This window comes from Leiobunum rupestre, chromosome 11 (genome assembly GCF_980474605.1).
Source record: "Leiobunum rupestre chromosome 11, qqLeiRupe1.1.hap1, whole genome shotgun sequence".
Taxonomy (NCBI): domain Eukaryota; kingdom Metazoa; phylum Arthropoda; class Arachnida; order Opiliones; family Sclerosomatidae; genus Leiobunum; species Leiobunum rupestre.
Window position 1 is genome coordinate 20403553 of NC_143394.1, and position 17990 is coordinate 20421542.

General features: G+C 40.8%; 3 protein-coding genes across 3 annotated transcripts; 2 read left to right on the forward strand and 1 right to left on the reverse strand.

Moving 5' to 3' along the window:
* Positions 1 to 588: 588 nt before the first annotated feature.
* On the reverse strand, positions 589 to 5147 carry LOC149921965 (uncharacterized). Its single transcript, XM_090162197.1, has 3 exons — positions 4786 to 5147; positions 4306 to 4713; positions 589 to 1027 (listed from the first exon to the last, which is right to left on the reverse strand). Exons 1-3 carry the CDS (start codon positions 5145 to 5147, stop codon positions 589 to 591), a joined length of 1209 nt encoding a protein of 402 aa, XP_090018323.1.
* Positions 5148 to 10719: 5572 nt separating this feature from the next.
* LOC149921966 (uncharacterized) lies at positions 10720 to 13368 on the forward strand. The gene is made up of 3 exons (XM_090162198.1): positions 10720 to 10724; positions 11415 to 12273; positions 12583 to 13368. The coding sequence occupies exons 1-3, from the start codon at positions 10720 to 10722 to the stop codon at positions 13366 to 13368; spliced, it is 1650 nt and encodes a 549-aa protein (XP_090018324.1).
* A 2180-nt stretch (positions 13369 to 15548) lies between these two features.
* On the forward strand, positions 15549 to 17177 carry LOC149921967 (uncharacterized). Its single transcript, XM_090162199.1, has one exon. It carries the CDS (start codon positions 15549 to 15551, stop codon positions 17175 to 17177), a length of 1629 nt encoding a protein of 542 aa, XP_090018325.1.
* The last annotated feature ends 813 nt before the right edge of the window (positions 17178 to 17990 follow it).

A 17990-nucleotide genomic window follows, 5' to 3' on the forward strand; every position in this document is an offset into this window, starting at 1 on the left:
CTAGGAGGGGTTTTACAATCACCGTGTCTGTCTGTCTGTCTGTCTGTCTGTCTGTCTGTGTGTCTGTGTGCTGCGAACGCGTTACCGGGGCAAAGTCAAAAACCGTGTTTGCAGTTTATAGGGGGCAAAAACACCGTCATTTATTTATTACAGATTAACAGATTATAATAATCGAGAGAAAACGAGTAGGCAAAACTGTCATACAGGGGTGACCAAGTTTGCCATCTCAGAGATCGCTTTGTAAAGGTCAAGATCATCATTCTCAAGGTCAAAATTGCCATGCCTATATTAGTTTTTTTATTAAAATATTAATCGTCGATTTTAAGTATTTTAGTATATTTTCGAGATAAACATTTTGAAGGTGGAAATCGCCAGTTTAAAGCCCACATTGCCCATAATATATATACAAATATATAATGTACTGATTCAAGGGTCTACGCAAAACCCCTCTTGCTTCTGTCAAACTTAAAACTACCAAGAAAACAAAATTTGCGTAAACTAACGCATAAATAATAATTTTTACTGGTATACAAAAAAGATCAACGGATGTTACAATGGTACTTTCCCGAAAGATAAAACCGAATTTGTTCATAAACGGGTTGCGTTTGTTGATTGCCTGTTTACGGATGGTCTGGTAGTTGATTCAGTCCTTCCGCTCGCCCCTTCCACGCGGTTTTTCCCCCTGTTCCTCAATCCGCAGAGTCGATGGAAAGTGTCCCGAAACCTTTCGCTCATGCAGTAGTAGATGAAGAAGGAAATGGCGTTTCCAAGTAATTGATAAAACCCGTCGAGCGTCACCGAGTGGCAGCGACTCTTTTCTTCGAACATTTCCCGGCCGTTCTCGAATTCCTGGAAGCGCGCCAGTCGCAGGCTGTAGCAGATGATGTAAGGCAAATACGTGCAGATGAACACCAACAGAATCACTATCAACGTGATGGTTAACTTCAAGTCTCGTCGCTGTCTGCTGCAGTCCTCGGGGGATATGGACGATGGCTGGCGACGCGCTCTTGCAGTGATCGTGGAAGCCCTGCAGTAGAAAACGATCGATAGAAACATCAAACGTATAGATAGGGCCGTGCAGAGACATTTCGGTGGCCGGGAACAAATTGTGTGATCACTGGCTCTTCCAACGGAAATTTCCAAGTGGGGTGGAAGCTGGTGAAGGGAAAGGCGATGGCTCATAAAGAACACGCTTGTGGGCCCTTTTGCGTACCCATACCCACTCAGAATTTGGTACTTTCCCATTGTTGAGCGACTAAGCTGATTTCTAAAATTGGCAGCTGATGAAGAGGCACATAAAAAACATGCTTGTGGGCCGTTTTGCGTACCCCTGCGTCCTTTGAATTTGGTACTTTACCATTGTTGACCGACTAAGCTGATTTCTAAAATTGGCAGCTGGCGAAGGGGCCTCTAAAAATGCTTGTGGGCCCTTTTGCGTACCCATACCCCCCAGAAGTTGGTACTTTCCCATTATTGAGTGACTAAGCTGATTTCTAAAATATATCTAAGGTAATCAACATAACAGGAAAAACAATTCCGATAAAAGTTAAGAAAGAAGGTAAAAATTTAAAATTATGGTGTATTATATGATTACCGAGATGATGCAATAACTAGTTGCAAATTTAAAATAATTTATATCTAACAAACTACCATGATGCAGTGTTTAGGCTTGTAAATGTTTCATCAAACTAACTTGGTAGCTATATTTAAAGGGAGTATAAAGTGTTTTGAAAATACAACGGTAGTAATTATGAGGGCTGTGACTTCGTTTAAAATTTCATTTAACACGCCGCCAAGTCTGCATTTCGGGTAAAGTACGATATGAGTTTTCCCTAACCAGGGGCAATGCCAGACTAGTTTGTGCCCTAGGCGATTTGAGCTAATCACACCCCCTTACTCGCACACACCAATAAACATTTATTTTTAAGTACATCACACGTGCTTTAAATAAAGCTACATCTTGAAAATATAGATATGACTAGATTTAATTGTCATGTCACACATGAAAACGGTTTCAGTGCCTGATTATTTTAAGTCATATTATTATTATTTAAGATTGGTAGCCCGGTGTACCGCAAACAGAGTGCACACCACCGGAGTTCCTCATCATAATGCCCTACGCCAGCGTTCACAGCCCGGACAGGTGACAAAATAGCCAAGGCAGCGAGAGAACCCTACCGCTGATGGTCGCACCTTCGACGCAAAAAGCTCAACCCAGCAGAAGGTGCAACAATGGGACGACCAACCCCTCACTTCGCACGCAGCAGTGGGAATAAGAGCCCCAGTTTCCAGCCCATACCTGACCGAAGTCGGAGGTGGAGATATTATCATTTGATCAGAGCTAACATATCCTAGTGCACCACCGCCCTTATGGGTTACAAGAGCCGAACCCCGACTCCCCGGTAAAGAAACCAGTTATTGCACACTCCAACCCCTTAAGGGCCAATGGCGGATACAGAAAAAACTCAAGGGGTGCCCCCTAAAAAAAAGGGTGTATTTTCAAACCTTTAAGGGTTTTTATTTGTCCCATATTTAACACCTTAACAGGTTTATAAAGGATGTTATTCTACACCTTATAAAGCAGTTTTCCTGCTACGGTGTTTATTTACACGGTTTGGGGTGCTTATGTCCTCCGTTTTGGTTCCTTTGTTAACAGTTTGTGGTATAAAACTATTCCCTTCAGGGTTGTTATCTAATCCCTCTAGGGTACAAGACCACTCCTTTTAGGGTACCAAACGACTCCCTTCAGGGTGTTACACTACCCCTTCAGGGTTCTACAATACTCCCTTCAGGGTTCTACAATACTCCCTTAAGGGTTCTATAATACTCCCTTTAACGTTTTTAACTACTACCTTTAAGGTTCTAAACTACTGCCGTAAGGGTGCTACAATACTCCCTTTAAAGTGTTAAAATACTCCTTTTAGGGTACTAAAATACTGCCTTAAGGGAGCTACACCCTTACCAGGTGTTAAATCACTCAATTTACGGGGTAATATAACACCCTTTATACACCTTTTCAAGTTTTTAATTTGGGACAATAAAAACCCATTTAGGGCGTTTAAATTAACATTAAAGAGTGTTTTTTTACAGATATTACACCCTTAATATAATATATATAATATATTAAAAAACCCTTTTTTTAAGAGTGTGGGGATGCGCTAAAAGACATCTTGAGCTATGGGTGTAATAACAAATCATCAAGTCACACGGAGGAGGTGCGCCTTCCCCTTGCCGTGAACCACGCTTGGTACTGGGTCGAACGCGTCAAGGGGGGGGGGGGGGGGCGCCCCTCAGATGTGTCCGCCACTGGCCTAGGATAACAACTAGAATCAGTTTGAATATCATGCTTGTATGACTACAGTCATTTTCCCATTTTACCATGAGGTATTATTGTCCAACCTTTTTCCCTGTTCGGGTACCCTGAGTTACCGCAAATATAGGAAAAAATACTTTGAGCGTCATAACCACCTACCAAACCCTCTTCGCGTTGCTTCCTTTCGACCAAACGATGACTAAAACCCGAAAATATTTTAAAAATTTAAATTGCTTTTTTCAGTTTAATAACGTCAGTGGCGTTTTAGGGAGTCGTTTATTTCAGGTACCAAATTGAAATTCTGCGCTATTATCACAATGAATCATTTTCCCTTAATTTATAATGATCTCCCGATTGAAAAAAAGCACGAGTCTGAATAATACATAAGGTGGTAGGAATAGAAGCTTCTACATAATTTTCACTCTATAAAACCATCAACAGCGCTTGTAGCTGAAAAAAAAACAAGCCTGTGAAGGTACATGTTTCATTTCTATCATGTATGGATACTTTTATCGGAAAATATATCTTATAAACCTTTGAAACCACTAAATGTAATGGAGTTTTTCTTTGGGCTGCTTCCGGAGTGCCCCAAAACTCCATGCCTGTCCCATTGCGTTATCGAGAGTAGATACAGAGATATTGCCATTTTACTTTTAATTTTTCATATAATAATAATCAGCTAGGGCACCAGCCTAGGCCCAAGTTTATAAAACCTTGCTATGATTTTATTTCAATTTTTTTACAAAATATTTATTCTAAAAACATAGCATTTCTAATTAAGTCACGCAACTGACAGCAGTTTCGGAGAAGTCCGAAGAAAATCGTGAGTATTCGACAATGGGCTTTATTTTTATACGCCTATGACGAAACGGACACCGTTCACTCACTTCACCTCTGATTTTTCCCACGTAGTTAACAGTCTACCATCTCGTTTAAGTAACTTACATGTAGATATATCAGCGTAACACCTTAGATCTGACTCTAATGCTTACTTGCACGTGTGACAAATGAGAAAGACAGTAGCAAAAACCATCAATAAGGTGGGTACTCCAGCCAGGGTGAAGAAAACAGAGTGATCCACAAATATGAGCTGCTCCTGGTAAGAACTCCGTTCGTTGTCGAAGAAATACAATGTGAGGTTGATGGTGGGATTACCGTCGTAAATGTCACAGAGACCTACTCGTTTTTTACACATTTCCCTGTGCACGATTAAACCATTTGGAACGGGCACCAAAAGCCCAACAGCAATGACGCAAAAAATCATATTGAATGCTTTTCTCTTGGTCAACCACTGTTTAGCCTTCAAAGAGAAACCAACAGCGACGCAACGCCAAATGCCAACGCAAACAGCCAGTAGGTTTGATATGGTGGTGGAAGCGATATCCATGTAACGAAAGGATCTGTAGTGGTAACCCATTCTAGCTTATAGTTTTATAATTTTGTCAAACATTAGTTAAGAAATAGTTGGTTACCTCATCAAATATTTCCAAGACCATAGAAAGAAAAATTCACCGGGCCAATAGTAAGTAACAGTATCTGGTATGATGGAAAGGAAGAAAAATATGTTGGAGCATTCCAAGGCGGCCAATATGACGTTGATTGGATTCATCATAGTCTTGCGTGTGTAGATGATGACATTGAAGGTGCTAAGAAGGAAACCGAGTAAAGCTACCGTCAAATTTAACTGGAATGGTACATCACGAAAGCTATGTTGCGTAGTCCATATGAAGTCCAAAACCCATTCGTCGTAACTTATATTTGGCCGATATGGATTATATTTTATAAACTTGCATTCGTCCGCTTTGGAACCATTATTAAAGAATTGAATGTACATTACATTATAAATAGATTTTCGCAGGGTAATAAATTGTCTTAATTAAACGTTTGAGGTAGTTTTCCAGGATTATCCAACTTGTGTGAAACTCCGCGAAATTTAACCAGTTATTTAAGCTACTTTTTTGCTATTTTATCGATAATGGACCATCTGCTTCCCCCCTATCGACTTCGATTAGTTTATTCTTCTAATCGACTCTTCGCTCTTTTGAAATGTGAAGTGGCCAAATGGGTTTATCTTGACACTTTATTATGCCTACTAAATTTATCTAATAGCTGAGATTTCCTATACGGTTTAATTTAAATAATAATTTAGTTCAAATTTTATTCTATTGAAATATTCTAAAAGTTTTACCTTTATTAATTTCGCATTAATTTGCATTAGTTAAGTCTACCCACAGTAGCTAGTATGGAAGAGGCTTTGTTATTATGACGTTTATTATAATGTTTTGATGACTAGTTTCGTTGATAAGACTTCGAGTGAAATTTATTTCGTAAATTTTAATACGCATCCTTTTGATTGAACGAAAGTATATGACAATAATGATAGGCAAATACCCAAGGCACAAGTCGATCATTTAGTGATTTTCAATGTCTTTTTCCCAGGTGGCCGGGTTAAATTGCATAAGAGGGTGGTGGCAAGCCCTTCATGCCACGCGAGCCAACAGCTCCCTACACTCACACTCTAAGAAATTACCGTAATTTTTACGGTCAAATTACTGGCATTATTATTTAATAATAATAATAATAATAATATGGTTTTCTTCCAAACAGTGGCGGATACATAAAAAACTCAAGAGGGGGGGGGGCGCTAAAAGACATCTTGAGCTATGGATGTAATAACAAATCATCACATGGCGGGGGCACGTCCTCCCCTTGCCCCTGCTTCCAAAGTATCACCGAAGCCACGAGGCTCACTTTTTCAGAGATAGTTTGCATGTTTAAATTGTTAAAAACCTCACAGGAACTCGATAGAATCGTTTTCAAAAGATCAGAGTTACATTAGTTTCACATCGAATATATATTCGAAGTGACACTATTGCTATGGACGGAATGTCGTTAAGTGTTTTTTTTTTGCTTTATTCAAAGAAGAAAGGGCCGATTTGAGTCTGATTAATCAAGGCGAGATATGTGTAACGGCCACGCCATCGGGGGGATACGTGGGGACAGGGGTGGCGACACCCGTGGCAGAAGTATTCCGACCACCCGTTGGGGGATTGGTTGTCGTCCTAACACGGCCATCCACAAACTCTGCCTCCCGGACGCCTGGGATTACAGGAGTGAGCAACTACTCCCGGCTTCGTTAAGTGTTTGTTGTTTGTTGGTTTGTCGTGGGAAGTGATGACACGGTAGATGGAGCTGCGAAACAAAAATTATAATTTAGTCGACACCGGGATTCGAACCGAGATTCGAACCAAGATTTCTGACCGCGTAGTCTTCAAAACCGATGCCTTATTCAAGTGAGCAACGCCGTGCTCTTCGAGTATCTAGCTTGAACTTTTAGCCTTGAACACTTTTATAGTTTGTATAGTTGGTCCAGAGATGTCACTCTTGTCCGAAAGTTTCAGCGCGTTTTTTTGTTTGAATATTTCATCAAGCAGTTAGTTTGGCGGGAAGTTTGAATTAAACCCGGGTCTCCTGAGGGTGGGCGGGTTGGTCTCATTCGATAGAACTCTTTTTTCCGCCCCCTCACGTGTGCCGTTAATTTCCACCCCCTCCGACCAACCCCCTTAAAGGGAGAGTCACCGAAAATTGTAATACGCCCTAGGGTCAAGTCTCATTTTTCGCGCCGAACGATACAATTCCGCATCTGTATTTCAAAAATTACCACACCTATATTACTTCTATACCTCAACTCTGTCAGGTAAACAGGGGGTGCAATAGCCCCCCTTTTTCTATTTTGGGCGTGATATTTGTAATTGATTTACTTTTAAATTCTGTTTCACTTTTCTAATTTAGGTTTAGTTACGAACATTACAAAAATTAAAACAATTGTTTTGTCGTTTCTTCAAAGTTTTATTATTTATTTAAAAAATTTATAATTCCCAACATTAATTTCATTTTATTATCGTCATTCCGTTCACGACGACCCGAGTCGTCCGGCCTTTGACGGCGACGCCCATGTTCATGTTTTGCTTACCTATTTCACCTTTGATACTTTCCGTCTATCAAACGATAGGAAATCACATGGCCTCAACAGCTTTTATATTGATTTGCCCACCCGGGTATCCTGAGGGTGGGCGGTGGCCACTCTTTAACATAGGATGGTAAATTATATATCAAACGATAGGAAATCACATTGCCTTAACAGCTTTTGTATTGCTTTGCCCACCCGGGTCTCCTGGGGGTGGGTGGAGCCCAAGTATTAATCCTTCAACTTAGGATGGTATTTTATATATCTAACGATAGGAAATTACACCAAGGGGGGCCTCGAGCTTCGGGGGGGCCCCGCTAACCATAAAAAAATTAAATAGGGGGGCCTCATAGAGATTTTTGCGGGGGGGGGGGGCCTCTGAGTTCTCAGCTACGCCACTGCTTCCATTGTCGAAACAATAATGTTTCTATGTATAAAAAGCATAGCCAGACTATTTAGGTGCGATTGTATCATGGAATAACTTAAATAGGTTTGGAAAAGGCGTGAGATTGAAAAAGATCTTTCACTGACGCCTGAGGTAATTGGAAGCGTTGCAAATATTTTTGATAAGGAATAAAGATGTTAGAGTAGATCCTTTTATCACACTTGGAAAGCGCATCAATAGTGTTTTGGAAGGATGTATATAAGGGTCAAAAGGTCATTTGGCTATGTTTTGAAACTTATATCTACAGATCTAATCTAATCTTGATTGCATGTTTTATTGAAATTACTCACAAGTACACAAAATGTATTAAAAATTAGCCTTCTTAAATCTATCCAAAATCATTATAACAACAAAATAACTGTTTAAAATAGCTGTTTATGATTTTCGTTTATTTTTTAAATGGTCGCGGTTTTAATCCACACTTAAGTTTTGTTAGAACTGCTTCAGTTTAATCTAAAGCGAAAAAATAAAATAAAATTAGATAATACAGAACGGTTAGATAAGCTTCTACCCAAACACTTTCCGCTCTTATAGATCTTTTTGGACATAGGTTGGAGATATTACACTAGATGAGAAACTGACCAAGCTAATCTCATTCCGTACCATTGGATTAATCTACTACTTTCCAGACTCTTTCTCCAATTCAGTATTATCTAGTGTGTCAATGGTTCAGTGACAACTATCATTTGTTCGCATTAAATTAAATAATCTCAAGATAAATAAATTATTTCGTTTGTCAGTTTGTATGAAAAGTATACATGCCTAAAACTATTTACCGATTTTTACCAAATATTTTCGTACTGTTTTACTCTTGGTTCATTTTAAATCAGATTTGATATGTATTATATTTTTGGGTAGAGATACTAGTTATGTTAAGCCTTATCAATTTTAATTTTTCTGACGTTTGTAATTTTTTACGAGGCACACTAATCTAGCGGTTTTTCATATGTTTAGCTTATTTTATTTTGAACATGGCTAAAACAACTAGTTGAATCGCACGGCTGAAATATTTAAATATTATTTAAAATAATAAAACTAGCTATGTCTGAAGTAGCTCTAACGAAAGTTGAGTTTTGAAATCGAAGCAATTTTACAAGTAAAGTAAACACCTATAATTACTTTGATAATATTAATAATTTTAGAATTATCTTGAAGATTTCTAATATTTAATCTCTTTCGTGTACTTTTATATGAGTAATTAAATAAAAACGTACAATCAAGATAAGATTAGATCTGTAAATTTAAATGCACTTTGGTTACATTTCTGGCAAATATAGTATCACTCAGGGCAAAAAATTCCAAGATTTGACTTGACCAATAATTCCATTTCTAATACTATCTATGTTATATTCGTGAAATGAAGGTAATATTTAATTAGGAATTCTTATTATCATAGCCAAGATCTTCGATTTGAATATGTAGACCGTTTTGGTGTCAAATAACATTTTATGGATATGTCGTTCAAACGTGATCCGTCCCGTGACAAAATGGTATGTATACTAATTTTTCGATAATTTTTTTGGGTGCAATCGCGTTTAATCAGAACAGAAGGTGACGAGATACACGCTTTGAAACATTTAGCAAAACGATCTATTGACCCCCTTTTCCACCCTTAGCAACCTTCCAGAGATTGCAATAACATCAAAATCTTCTAAGAATGTCATACTTATTTCTCTAGCCCAGGTGGTACAATTTGCCTAAATATTTTCTAATTTCCGACGAACTATACCGTTCCATACTCATGAATGAACGAATTAATAGGTTTATTTGGTTAGCGTACATTAGGCGCCTTTTCAGATCAGGGCGGCTCCACTTACAATGTTAGGGGAGCACAACCACACAAATTAAAAACAACAATTATTTACAGTTTTCAGTTTACAACATAATTTTGAAGGCAATACGCCACTAACTTGTAAGTATTTTTCATGGGCACTGAGAGCCCGATATTTTCCTCTGTAGTAAACGGTTTTTCTTCTAATACCATTTTGTTAATAGATGTTTAATAATATCTGCGAGATTTCTACTAATCCTTTAGACACCAAAATGTTTTCCAATTATTCAAGTTAATTGCTCCCAGAACAAAACTCCAGGCCTAAGTACTTATAGGATTCCACAATGTCTAAAGTACATTGTTGAAGAACAAATCTCGATTGAAATTAGAAAATAAATCTTTTTATTCCGCGAAATTCATGCACTCGTCCAAAAGCTTTGGCTAGTCGTCCCCATTATTCGCCATAAATACAATATCATCGGCGTATAATAAACACGGTATGACAGTGGATTCGCCTTTAACCAGCTCTTTGAGATCATCGTACTTCTAGACACAGGCACCCCTCCTACGGCGGATAACCGAACCGCGAGTTCATCCAAAAAATGACAAATAATAACGGGGACAATAGGCCTTTCTATAAATTAACGTGGCCCTCTTCTTTACTGTTTTTTTCTTATATCTACAATGCTTCCCCCGCTTTCCCACTAAAGAGAGCTAATGAATTCGTCCATAGGTTTGACTGCACAACTTCAAGAACAATTTGGGCAGTCGTAGCGAATTTATGGAAAGGCCTATGGGCAACCTTGACAAAGTTTGATTTTGCTTTCGACGGGTGGAGTTACAACATCAATGAGGGAGTACGAATAGGTGCAATTACCATAGAAGCTTTTAATGAGTGTAACGCTATCCACAGTAATCGCCTTCGCTTCTAGACTCGTCCATAACCGATTTCTGTCAACGCTGTCATACGCTTCGATAATAACAAGAAAAGTCATAAAAAAGTCCAAATTACGGCGACGCAAAATCTCTATTAAGCTCGTTAAAACAAACAAATTGTCATGGGCACTCGCAAGGGGGGGGGCGGAGAAAGTCCCCCCATTTAAGATCTATAAATGCACTAATAAAGGAAAAGTTTCTTCCACCTTTTGACTAAATATGAAGATTGCCGACCCCCCCCCCCTTTGAAAACATGCGATTCCTTCATGATTAAACCGTTGATCAACATGACGTAAGATCTTGTGGAACGCCATTAACAAATTTGGGTAACTCAAAGGCTTCACAAAAATTCCCACGTATATAAATAAACTAGAACGATTTTGGAAATTTTGTCGCGTGGTCCGATTAGATCTTTTAAAGAACCCTGCCTTTGGCCCATGCTTTTAGTTTGGCTCTCAATGAAAGTTACGCCACCGGTGCCGCACTGGTGAACTAACACTCTATTTCGCCTAAGATTAAATGGCCGACTTTAGCTCGCCACTAACGCGGTTTTTTTTTACATCTTTAAAGCGACTTATGTTTAATTAAAGTTGAAGAATGGTTCAAAATTGCGTAATTAAATATATTAGGAGTAATTACTCAAACAAAAACATATCTTTTCACAGGTTACTGTTAGAACTACTTGTTTTACGCGCAATGGTTATGGGGGAAACCAGTGCACAGTAATGGTTTATCGAGAATATCTACGTTAGTATTGTATGTACGACTATAAACCCAATTACGAACATTAGGGCCCGGCTATTTCCTACAAAACATGTTCTATGAACATTTTACATACGAGCAATCGTTGTACCTGAAACGCGTCTTACTATTTTGTGCCTTCGTTGACTTAACCGCGTTTAAAATTCAACACCCAGCTAACTCAAGTTATTATTGCAAATAATGGGTCACTTCAATTTAAGTTAATATTGACTGCCGTAAGGATTAAATCCACAAGACCAGAATCAATAAATGGGATAAACTGGGCTTCTTGTACCACAGGTAAGGGGGTTAGATCTGTTGAGAAAAGGCTCCTTGATACTGTGTCTTCCTTTCATCTAACGCAACATGTTTTATCTCCCACTCGCCACCGTGGGAACAATATCCCTTCACTTTTAGACCTAATTTTTACTTTTGATTGGGATTCTGTTCATGACCTTTCCCACCTTCCCTCCCTTGATAAATGCGATCCTGATGTTCTCACTTTCTCTTTCAACCTCCAGTGTTCCCTTCCGGTGCCCATTTCCCCGTCTACATGCTTTGCCTATAGTCGTGGGCACTATGATCTATTTCGCGCTGCACCGCTTTCGAAGGATTGGTCAGCCGTCCTCGATGCTCCTACCTTGGACGAAATGCTTGATATCCTTCTCCTTTACGTTACTGAAGCCAGGGACGTGTCGGTGCCCTTGATCTCCATTAAACCCACTAAACGTTCGGGTCTGTTGAGGGAGCCATGGTGGTCCAAGGAAACCGAGCACCTAATTCGAGACAAGCGTTCTGCCTTTCGGATATTCAGAGCGTCACCTTCTCCTGACAACAGACAAGCATTTGCGAAAAAACGTAACTTATTTACTAAACACATTCGTTCCGCGAAATATAAGTATGAAGCCCGTTTAATTGATGAAATCCCTACCAACCCCAAGGCGCTCTACTCGCATGTTTCCCGTTCTCTTAAACCCAAACCCTCTCTGATGGTGGTGGAGAACTCTATGGGGGTATTAATCCGCGATCCGGTTGAGGTGGTAACGGCGCTTAACGATTTCTTTAGCTCCGTGTTCACCCGCGAGCCCGATTTGGAGGCGGTATATTTGGGTGACTTTTTCGCTGGTTTTGACCGTTCTGAGCCCTCTGATTTTGTTTTCAGTCCGACGATATTTAAAGCGACTGCCCACTTTTAAATCCCCAGGGCCTGATGACCTTCATCCGCGATTACTTTCAGAGGGTTCAGCCATCTTAGCTTCCCCTCTATTAGCCATTTTCAATTACTCTATTTCGTCTGGTCGTCTTCCACTTTTATGGAAGCGGGCTAATGTTACCGCGATCAAAAACTTCCTAACTCCAACGTGGTTGACACTTTTAGGGGTATAAGTCTAACCTGTCTGCCGTGTAAGGAACTGGAGACCAGCGTACGAGATTACTTGGTGGCGTTCCTTACTAGCCGATCTTTCTTCTCGAGAGACCAACATGGGTTTCTCTTAAGACGTTCGTGTTTTACGAACCTCCTCTCAACCCTCGAGGAAGTCACTACGTGCCTAGATTTGGGGCATTCCGTTGACTTGGTCCATTTAGACCTACGCAAGGCTTTCGATACGGTCCCGCATTCGCTGCTTATTCGGAAACTTGAGTATTTAGGGGTTCCACCTTTGATTGTCAATTGGATCGCGGATTTTTTGAGTGGTCGAACGCAGCGAGTGGTCCTGCGTGGGGTCTGTTCGGAATGGTGTGAGGTGACCAGTGGGGTGCCTCAAGGATCTGTGTTAGGCCCAACTCTTTTTGTTATATTTATTAATGACCTTCCTCTGGTAATCAAGGAGTCTTTTCTCAAATTGTTTGCCGATGACAATAAGATTGGTCATAAAATAGCTTCACCGACTGATTCGCTATTACTCCAACGGGACATTGATGCTTTGGCCCATTGGGTCTCCTCGAATGGTATGAGCTTCAACACTACTAAATCGGTTGTTCTCCATCAGTACAGTTTGGGGGGTAAAGCGATAGAGGCGCATGCTGTGGTTCGGGACCTTGGGGTCATGCTTTCCGGCCATATGTTCGGGGATACCCATAGCAAAGCCGCTTCCGCGGTACAAGGGCTTTGTATATGCTGCGGAGATAATTCTCTCATTTTAGTGTCAAATCATTCAAAATCCTGTACAGTGTCTACATTCGTCGTCACTTAGACTACTGTTCCAGCATTTGGTCCCCCCACCTGGTCAAAGACATTGAGAAGCTGGAAAGGGTGCAAAGAAAGGCCACGAAGCTAGTTTCAGGGTTCAGAACCTTACCATGTGATGAAAGGTTAAAAAGGTTGGGTCTTCTGTCCCTTAAGGACTTAGTTGACACCTTCAAAATCATTTATGGCCTGTATGATGTTACTGCAGTTGACTTCTTCGACATCAAGTGGGAGGGCCGAAAGGCTCCCACAATCCGTAAAAAGTGGTGCAACGGGGTAGCTAGGCGGGTTTTCTTCACCCAACGGGTTTTTAAATTTTGGAATGATCTCCCGGCTGCCGTTAAGACCAAATCCTCCGCATCGGCATTCAAGTGTCGATTAGATACATATAAAAACTGGAGCTGAATTGTTGTTCATTTCAGCATTACTTACAATTAGCCTTTTTTTTTATTTTATTACTGTCGCTTCATATGTATCTTTTTTTTGTGAAATTCTGTTTTTTTATTTTCGTTTTTCGGGCACTATCATTGTATCAATTAATATTAATGTAAATAGTTTCTTTTGTTTCGAGCGTTATAGTATCTTTTGTATCGCGTATCAGGGCCCAATAAGTGTACAGCTTTTTTATCCTGAATTAAAACATTATTATTATTATGCTTTGAAAAGAAAACACGACACCGATGAAACTGCTCGACATGTAGAACGAGAGCGTATCAAACGTATAATAAATTATATTTAATACTTTAAAGGGGCTCCCAAGTGCGGTGGCAAAATGTGTGTAAAGTCAGTAAAGTGCGAAATTTACGGTTAACTCTGCCCGCCTCTGATAAGGCCGAGTGAGTGGTTGGGGGGAAGGAAAAGCATGCTCAATTTTCTTTTTTTTGCCACCGAACTTTGGAGCCCCTTTAAATTAGTAAATACATTGTGTATTATTTCAACGCTAAATGTAGACCTCGGAGCCAGCAAGAATATACTTGGTTAATACCTTATATAATCCTTTAGCAAAGACAGTTTCTCTAAACAAAAGTACATCTAATTTTAACAGAAGCAAACTGAAAACCTACTATAAACTAACTTGTAAGTATTTTAAATAATTAGGCCTATGGGACCAATGTAAAATTCCCAAACAAACGGTGAAGAAAAATTTAACTTTTGGATATGAGCTAGCTAGGTAACATATAATGCAAAACATAAGCTTACAATAGTGAGAGAAACAGATAGCAAAGGCTAAGCCTAAGCCTTCCTAACTAGCCCTAAATACAGTAAACTATTTTTTTTAATAATAAAGATAAGTTACAACAATTATTCGAAAGATAATATGTATCATCGCGTAAAATAACAAAGAAATTCTGTATTTACCTTTCGAAAAATATGAATCCGAAAACCACATTCAAGATAGTTGCAGCCTTCTCTCGCTTTGTACTTACAGCTAAAACCGTTAAAGAAAGTGGAAAAGACCACTAATGAATCAACAACACCTGTAAAAGGTTATTTGCATTTGTGCCTACGTTATTCACAAAATAGACCTGATCACTAGACAAAATAAGCTTCATGCGCGCGGCGTAGATGGTGTTACTGTCGTTTTAGCCAAGAATCTAATCGGTGGGCTGCTAGCATTTCGATTAAGCGTTCTAGTTTGTTATCCGATTTCTATGGCTAGACCCCCTTTGATTCGCCATTGAAACCTAGATAGGTACATCCATTGAGTTGGGGATATTAATCTAGAGGTCCAATCAAAACGTCGGATTTCAGTATTTCGCGAAACAAGTTTTTAAAAATAAGAATACTGCCATCTGCTACCAAATGACGAGAAACCTTTATCATTCTACCCGGAGTTTTGAGCGGCGCTGCTTCGTTGCGAGTTGGTCGCAGTTTTTCGCTCTCCGTTTTGTAAGTTTTGTTTTTCGGTTCTTTTGTTTATTTAGCCCCAGTTTTTTTTGTTCCTTGTCCCTTTTGTTTTCTGTCTCCCTCGGCTTTCCTTCCCTTTTGCATTGCTTTTCAACGTCATCCTCGGGGCCATCACGGACTCTTGCCCAGTGGGCGTTTTACACGGTGAGCATGCCGATGATCTGGCGCTCTGGGTCACTGGTCTTCATGCCGTCACTCTGCAGGAGCACTTACAGATTGCACTTGACAATATACTGTAGCGAATGGGGCCTCACTTTTCAACCGTCTAAGTGCAAATAAATGGTCTTTTCCCGCAAACGAAGCGCGGCCTTTAACGATGACATCTACTTTTCACTCGGGACCTCTCCTTTGGCGAGGGTCGAACAATTTGTCTACCTCGGTGTTACCCTCGATCATAAACTGACCTGGCGCGCCCACATTGATGCCTTATATCGATCGTCCATGCAACGGATACATTTGTTGCGCGCGGTTTCTGGTAAACGTTGGGGAGCCTCTCGCCGCGCCTTCAAGGTGTTGTATTTGCAGTTTATTCGCTCCCGGATCGATTATTCTAGCATCGTCTATAACTCCGCGGCTGCCACCCACTTACGGCGCTTGGACCGTCTCCAAAATGCTGCGCTTCGTGTCATCTTGGGTGTTCCCCAGTCGACGAGTATTCAGTTAATGGAAGCTGAAGCGGCGATCATGTCGCTTTCCCACCAAAGAGATCTGCTGGGTATGCAGTTTGTCAACCTGGCCGCAGCCGCCGATGCTCCCGTCTACTACAGGCGCTACATAACTGGCTCGGTGGCCACTCTCAGTCACTTTGAACACTTATGGACGATACATAATACTCCAACGATCCTCAAATACTGGCGTCAACTTGTCACTCTTAATCTTGACTGGCTTCATGATTTGGTTCCTTCTCCCAGCCTTATTTCCCTCCCTTCTTGGACCCCTGTCCAGGCGGACGTCAACTGTCACTGGCTGCGCTCCTCAAAGTCAGAGTTCTCGGATGTCGAGTTGCGCCAGCTCTTCTTTTACGAACTCCATGCCATGGCCGGCGATTCCGTGGTCATATATACTGACGGCTCCCTCCAGGACGTATCCAGCTGTGCCGGCGTCAGCTTCTGCATTCCTGATCGCGATGTCGCTCGTCCGTTCGTTGTAGATCCGGGCCACCCGATTAACACGGTGGAGCTCTTTGCCTTTAATCAAGCGGTGGCTTTCGCTCGCAGTGAAGGTCTCGGGAATATTGTCGTATGCTCCGACTCCCAATCGGCCTTGGCTATGATTTTGGGGGACGGCCCTGACCCTCAAGTGCTACGTTTCCGGAGCCTCTGTCACGGTTACCCCGGGCGTGTTAAACTATTGTGGTGTCTGGCTCATTCCGGTATCCCAGGGAACGAGATGGCGGACAAATGTGCTACAGTAGCGGCTATCGACCATCCTGCGTGGCCGATGGTTTTTTTGCCTCGCACCAAAAGCTACCTTAAAACACGGGTTTCGGTTATGGTTACGGACTCTTGGCAGGTTTCATGGAACCACTTTGTTTCGGCTCGGGGCGTCGGGTGGTACAAGACTGATCCGTCACGGGACTGTATTGCGCGTCTTCGGTTGCCACGTTGGCAAGACTCGTTAGTAGCACGTGTTAACTGTGACCGGCTTCCAACTGCTGCGGTGCTTTTCCGTTTTCGCTTAAGAACGTCTTCGGTGTGTCGCTCTGGTCAGTGCGCGGTGATAGAGACGCTTCACCACATTCTTTTTGAATGTCGGGCGGCTAGCGGTCCCCGCCATTCGTTTTTGGCGTCGCTTACGGCAGGTGACTTTCTCCACTCTGTATCGGGTCTCCGTATGGCCTTTTCTCGAGGTGTACTACCGATTATTTCGGACGTGTGTAATCTGCTCCGCGCCGTTGGCATTCGTTAACTTTGCCGGGTACAATAGTTTTGTTTTTGGTTTGTGTATTTATCTTCTTATCGCTGTTTGTATATACTTTAAATTTGTAGTCTAATTCTGTATGATGCACATGGTGTGAAGGCCTCCGCTGCCATATACACCAATAAAGTCTTTCTTATTTTTGAAAAAAAAAAAAAATCATTCTACCCGTGGCGCCGTCTATCTCTCAATGATTCGTTCAAATAAGAGGCATTTTCCGGCAAAAATATTTTTATTTCAAAAATAATGGATGGCGCCACGAGTCATATGATAACGTTTACTCGTCCTTTAAGAGGAGACGGCACATTCGTAATTTTCAAAAACTTGTTTCGCGGGGAGCAGATTTGATTGGATCTCTAGATTAATATTCCCAATTCAATGGGTACATCTTGGTTCAACTATTCCAAGGGTAGATGTAGCGGCTAAAGCAGACGCTACTAGTTTTTCCTCATCGTTATTCGTAAATTTGACTTTATAAATAGTGATAATTGCATTTTAATATAATTTTTACATCATTTGCTCATATTTTGATAATTTTATTTAAGAAAAAACGTTCTTATGACGCTAGATCATAGGCGCTACCTTGGAGAAGCTAGTTAACTGTTTCTCTTACGTCACAGTCTCTTGTATACTTGGATAAGTCCACGAGCGCGCACTAAATACGCGAGGAATTTCGGATTTTCTAGCGCCCATGCTCATGTGAAGAACATACTATTAAATCTGGGTCTTATGACGTAAGAGCAACACTTCTTAATTTATAAAATCAACTATTATCAATCACACCTTTATGTTTAAAGACTAATA

What these genes read in the sequence shown, in the direction of transcription:
- LOC149921967 (XM_090162199.1), top strand. Translation starts at nt 15,549, where the DNA reads ATGGTCTTTTCCCGCAAACGAAGCGCGGCCTTTAACGATGACATCTAC.
- LOC149921965 (XM_090162197.1), bottom strand. Translation starts at nt 5,147, where the DNA reads ATGTACATTCAATTCTTTAATAATGGTTCCAAAGCGGACGAATGCAAG. An exon ending in TCTTGGAAATATTTGATGAG is followed by an intron (nt 4,714 to 4,785) that starts GTAACCAACTAT and finishes TTACCACTACAG; the next exon opens with ATCCTTTCGTTACATGGATA. An exon ending in CTCATTTGTCACACGTGCAA is followed by an intron (nt 1,028 to 4,305) that starts GTAAGCATTAGA and finishes TTTCTACTGCAG; the next exon opens with GGCTTCCACGATCACTGCAA.
- LOC149921966 (XM_090162198.1), top strand. An exon ending in GCGAGCCCGATTTGGAGGCG is followed by an intron (nt 12,274 to 12,582) that starts GTATATTTGGGT and finishes CTGCCGTGTAAG; the next exon opens with GAACTGGAGACCAGCGTACG.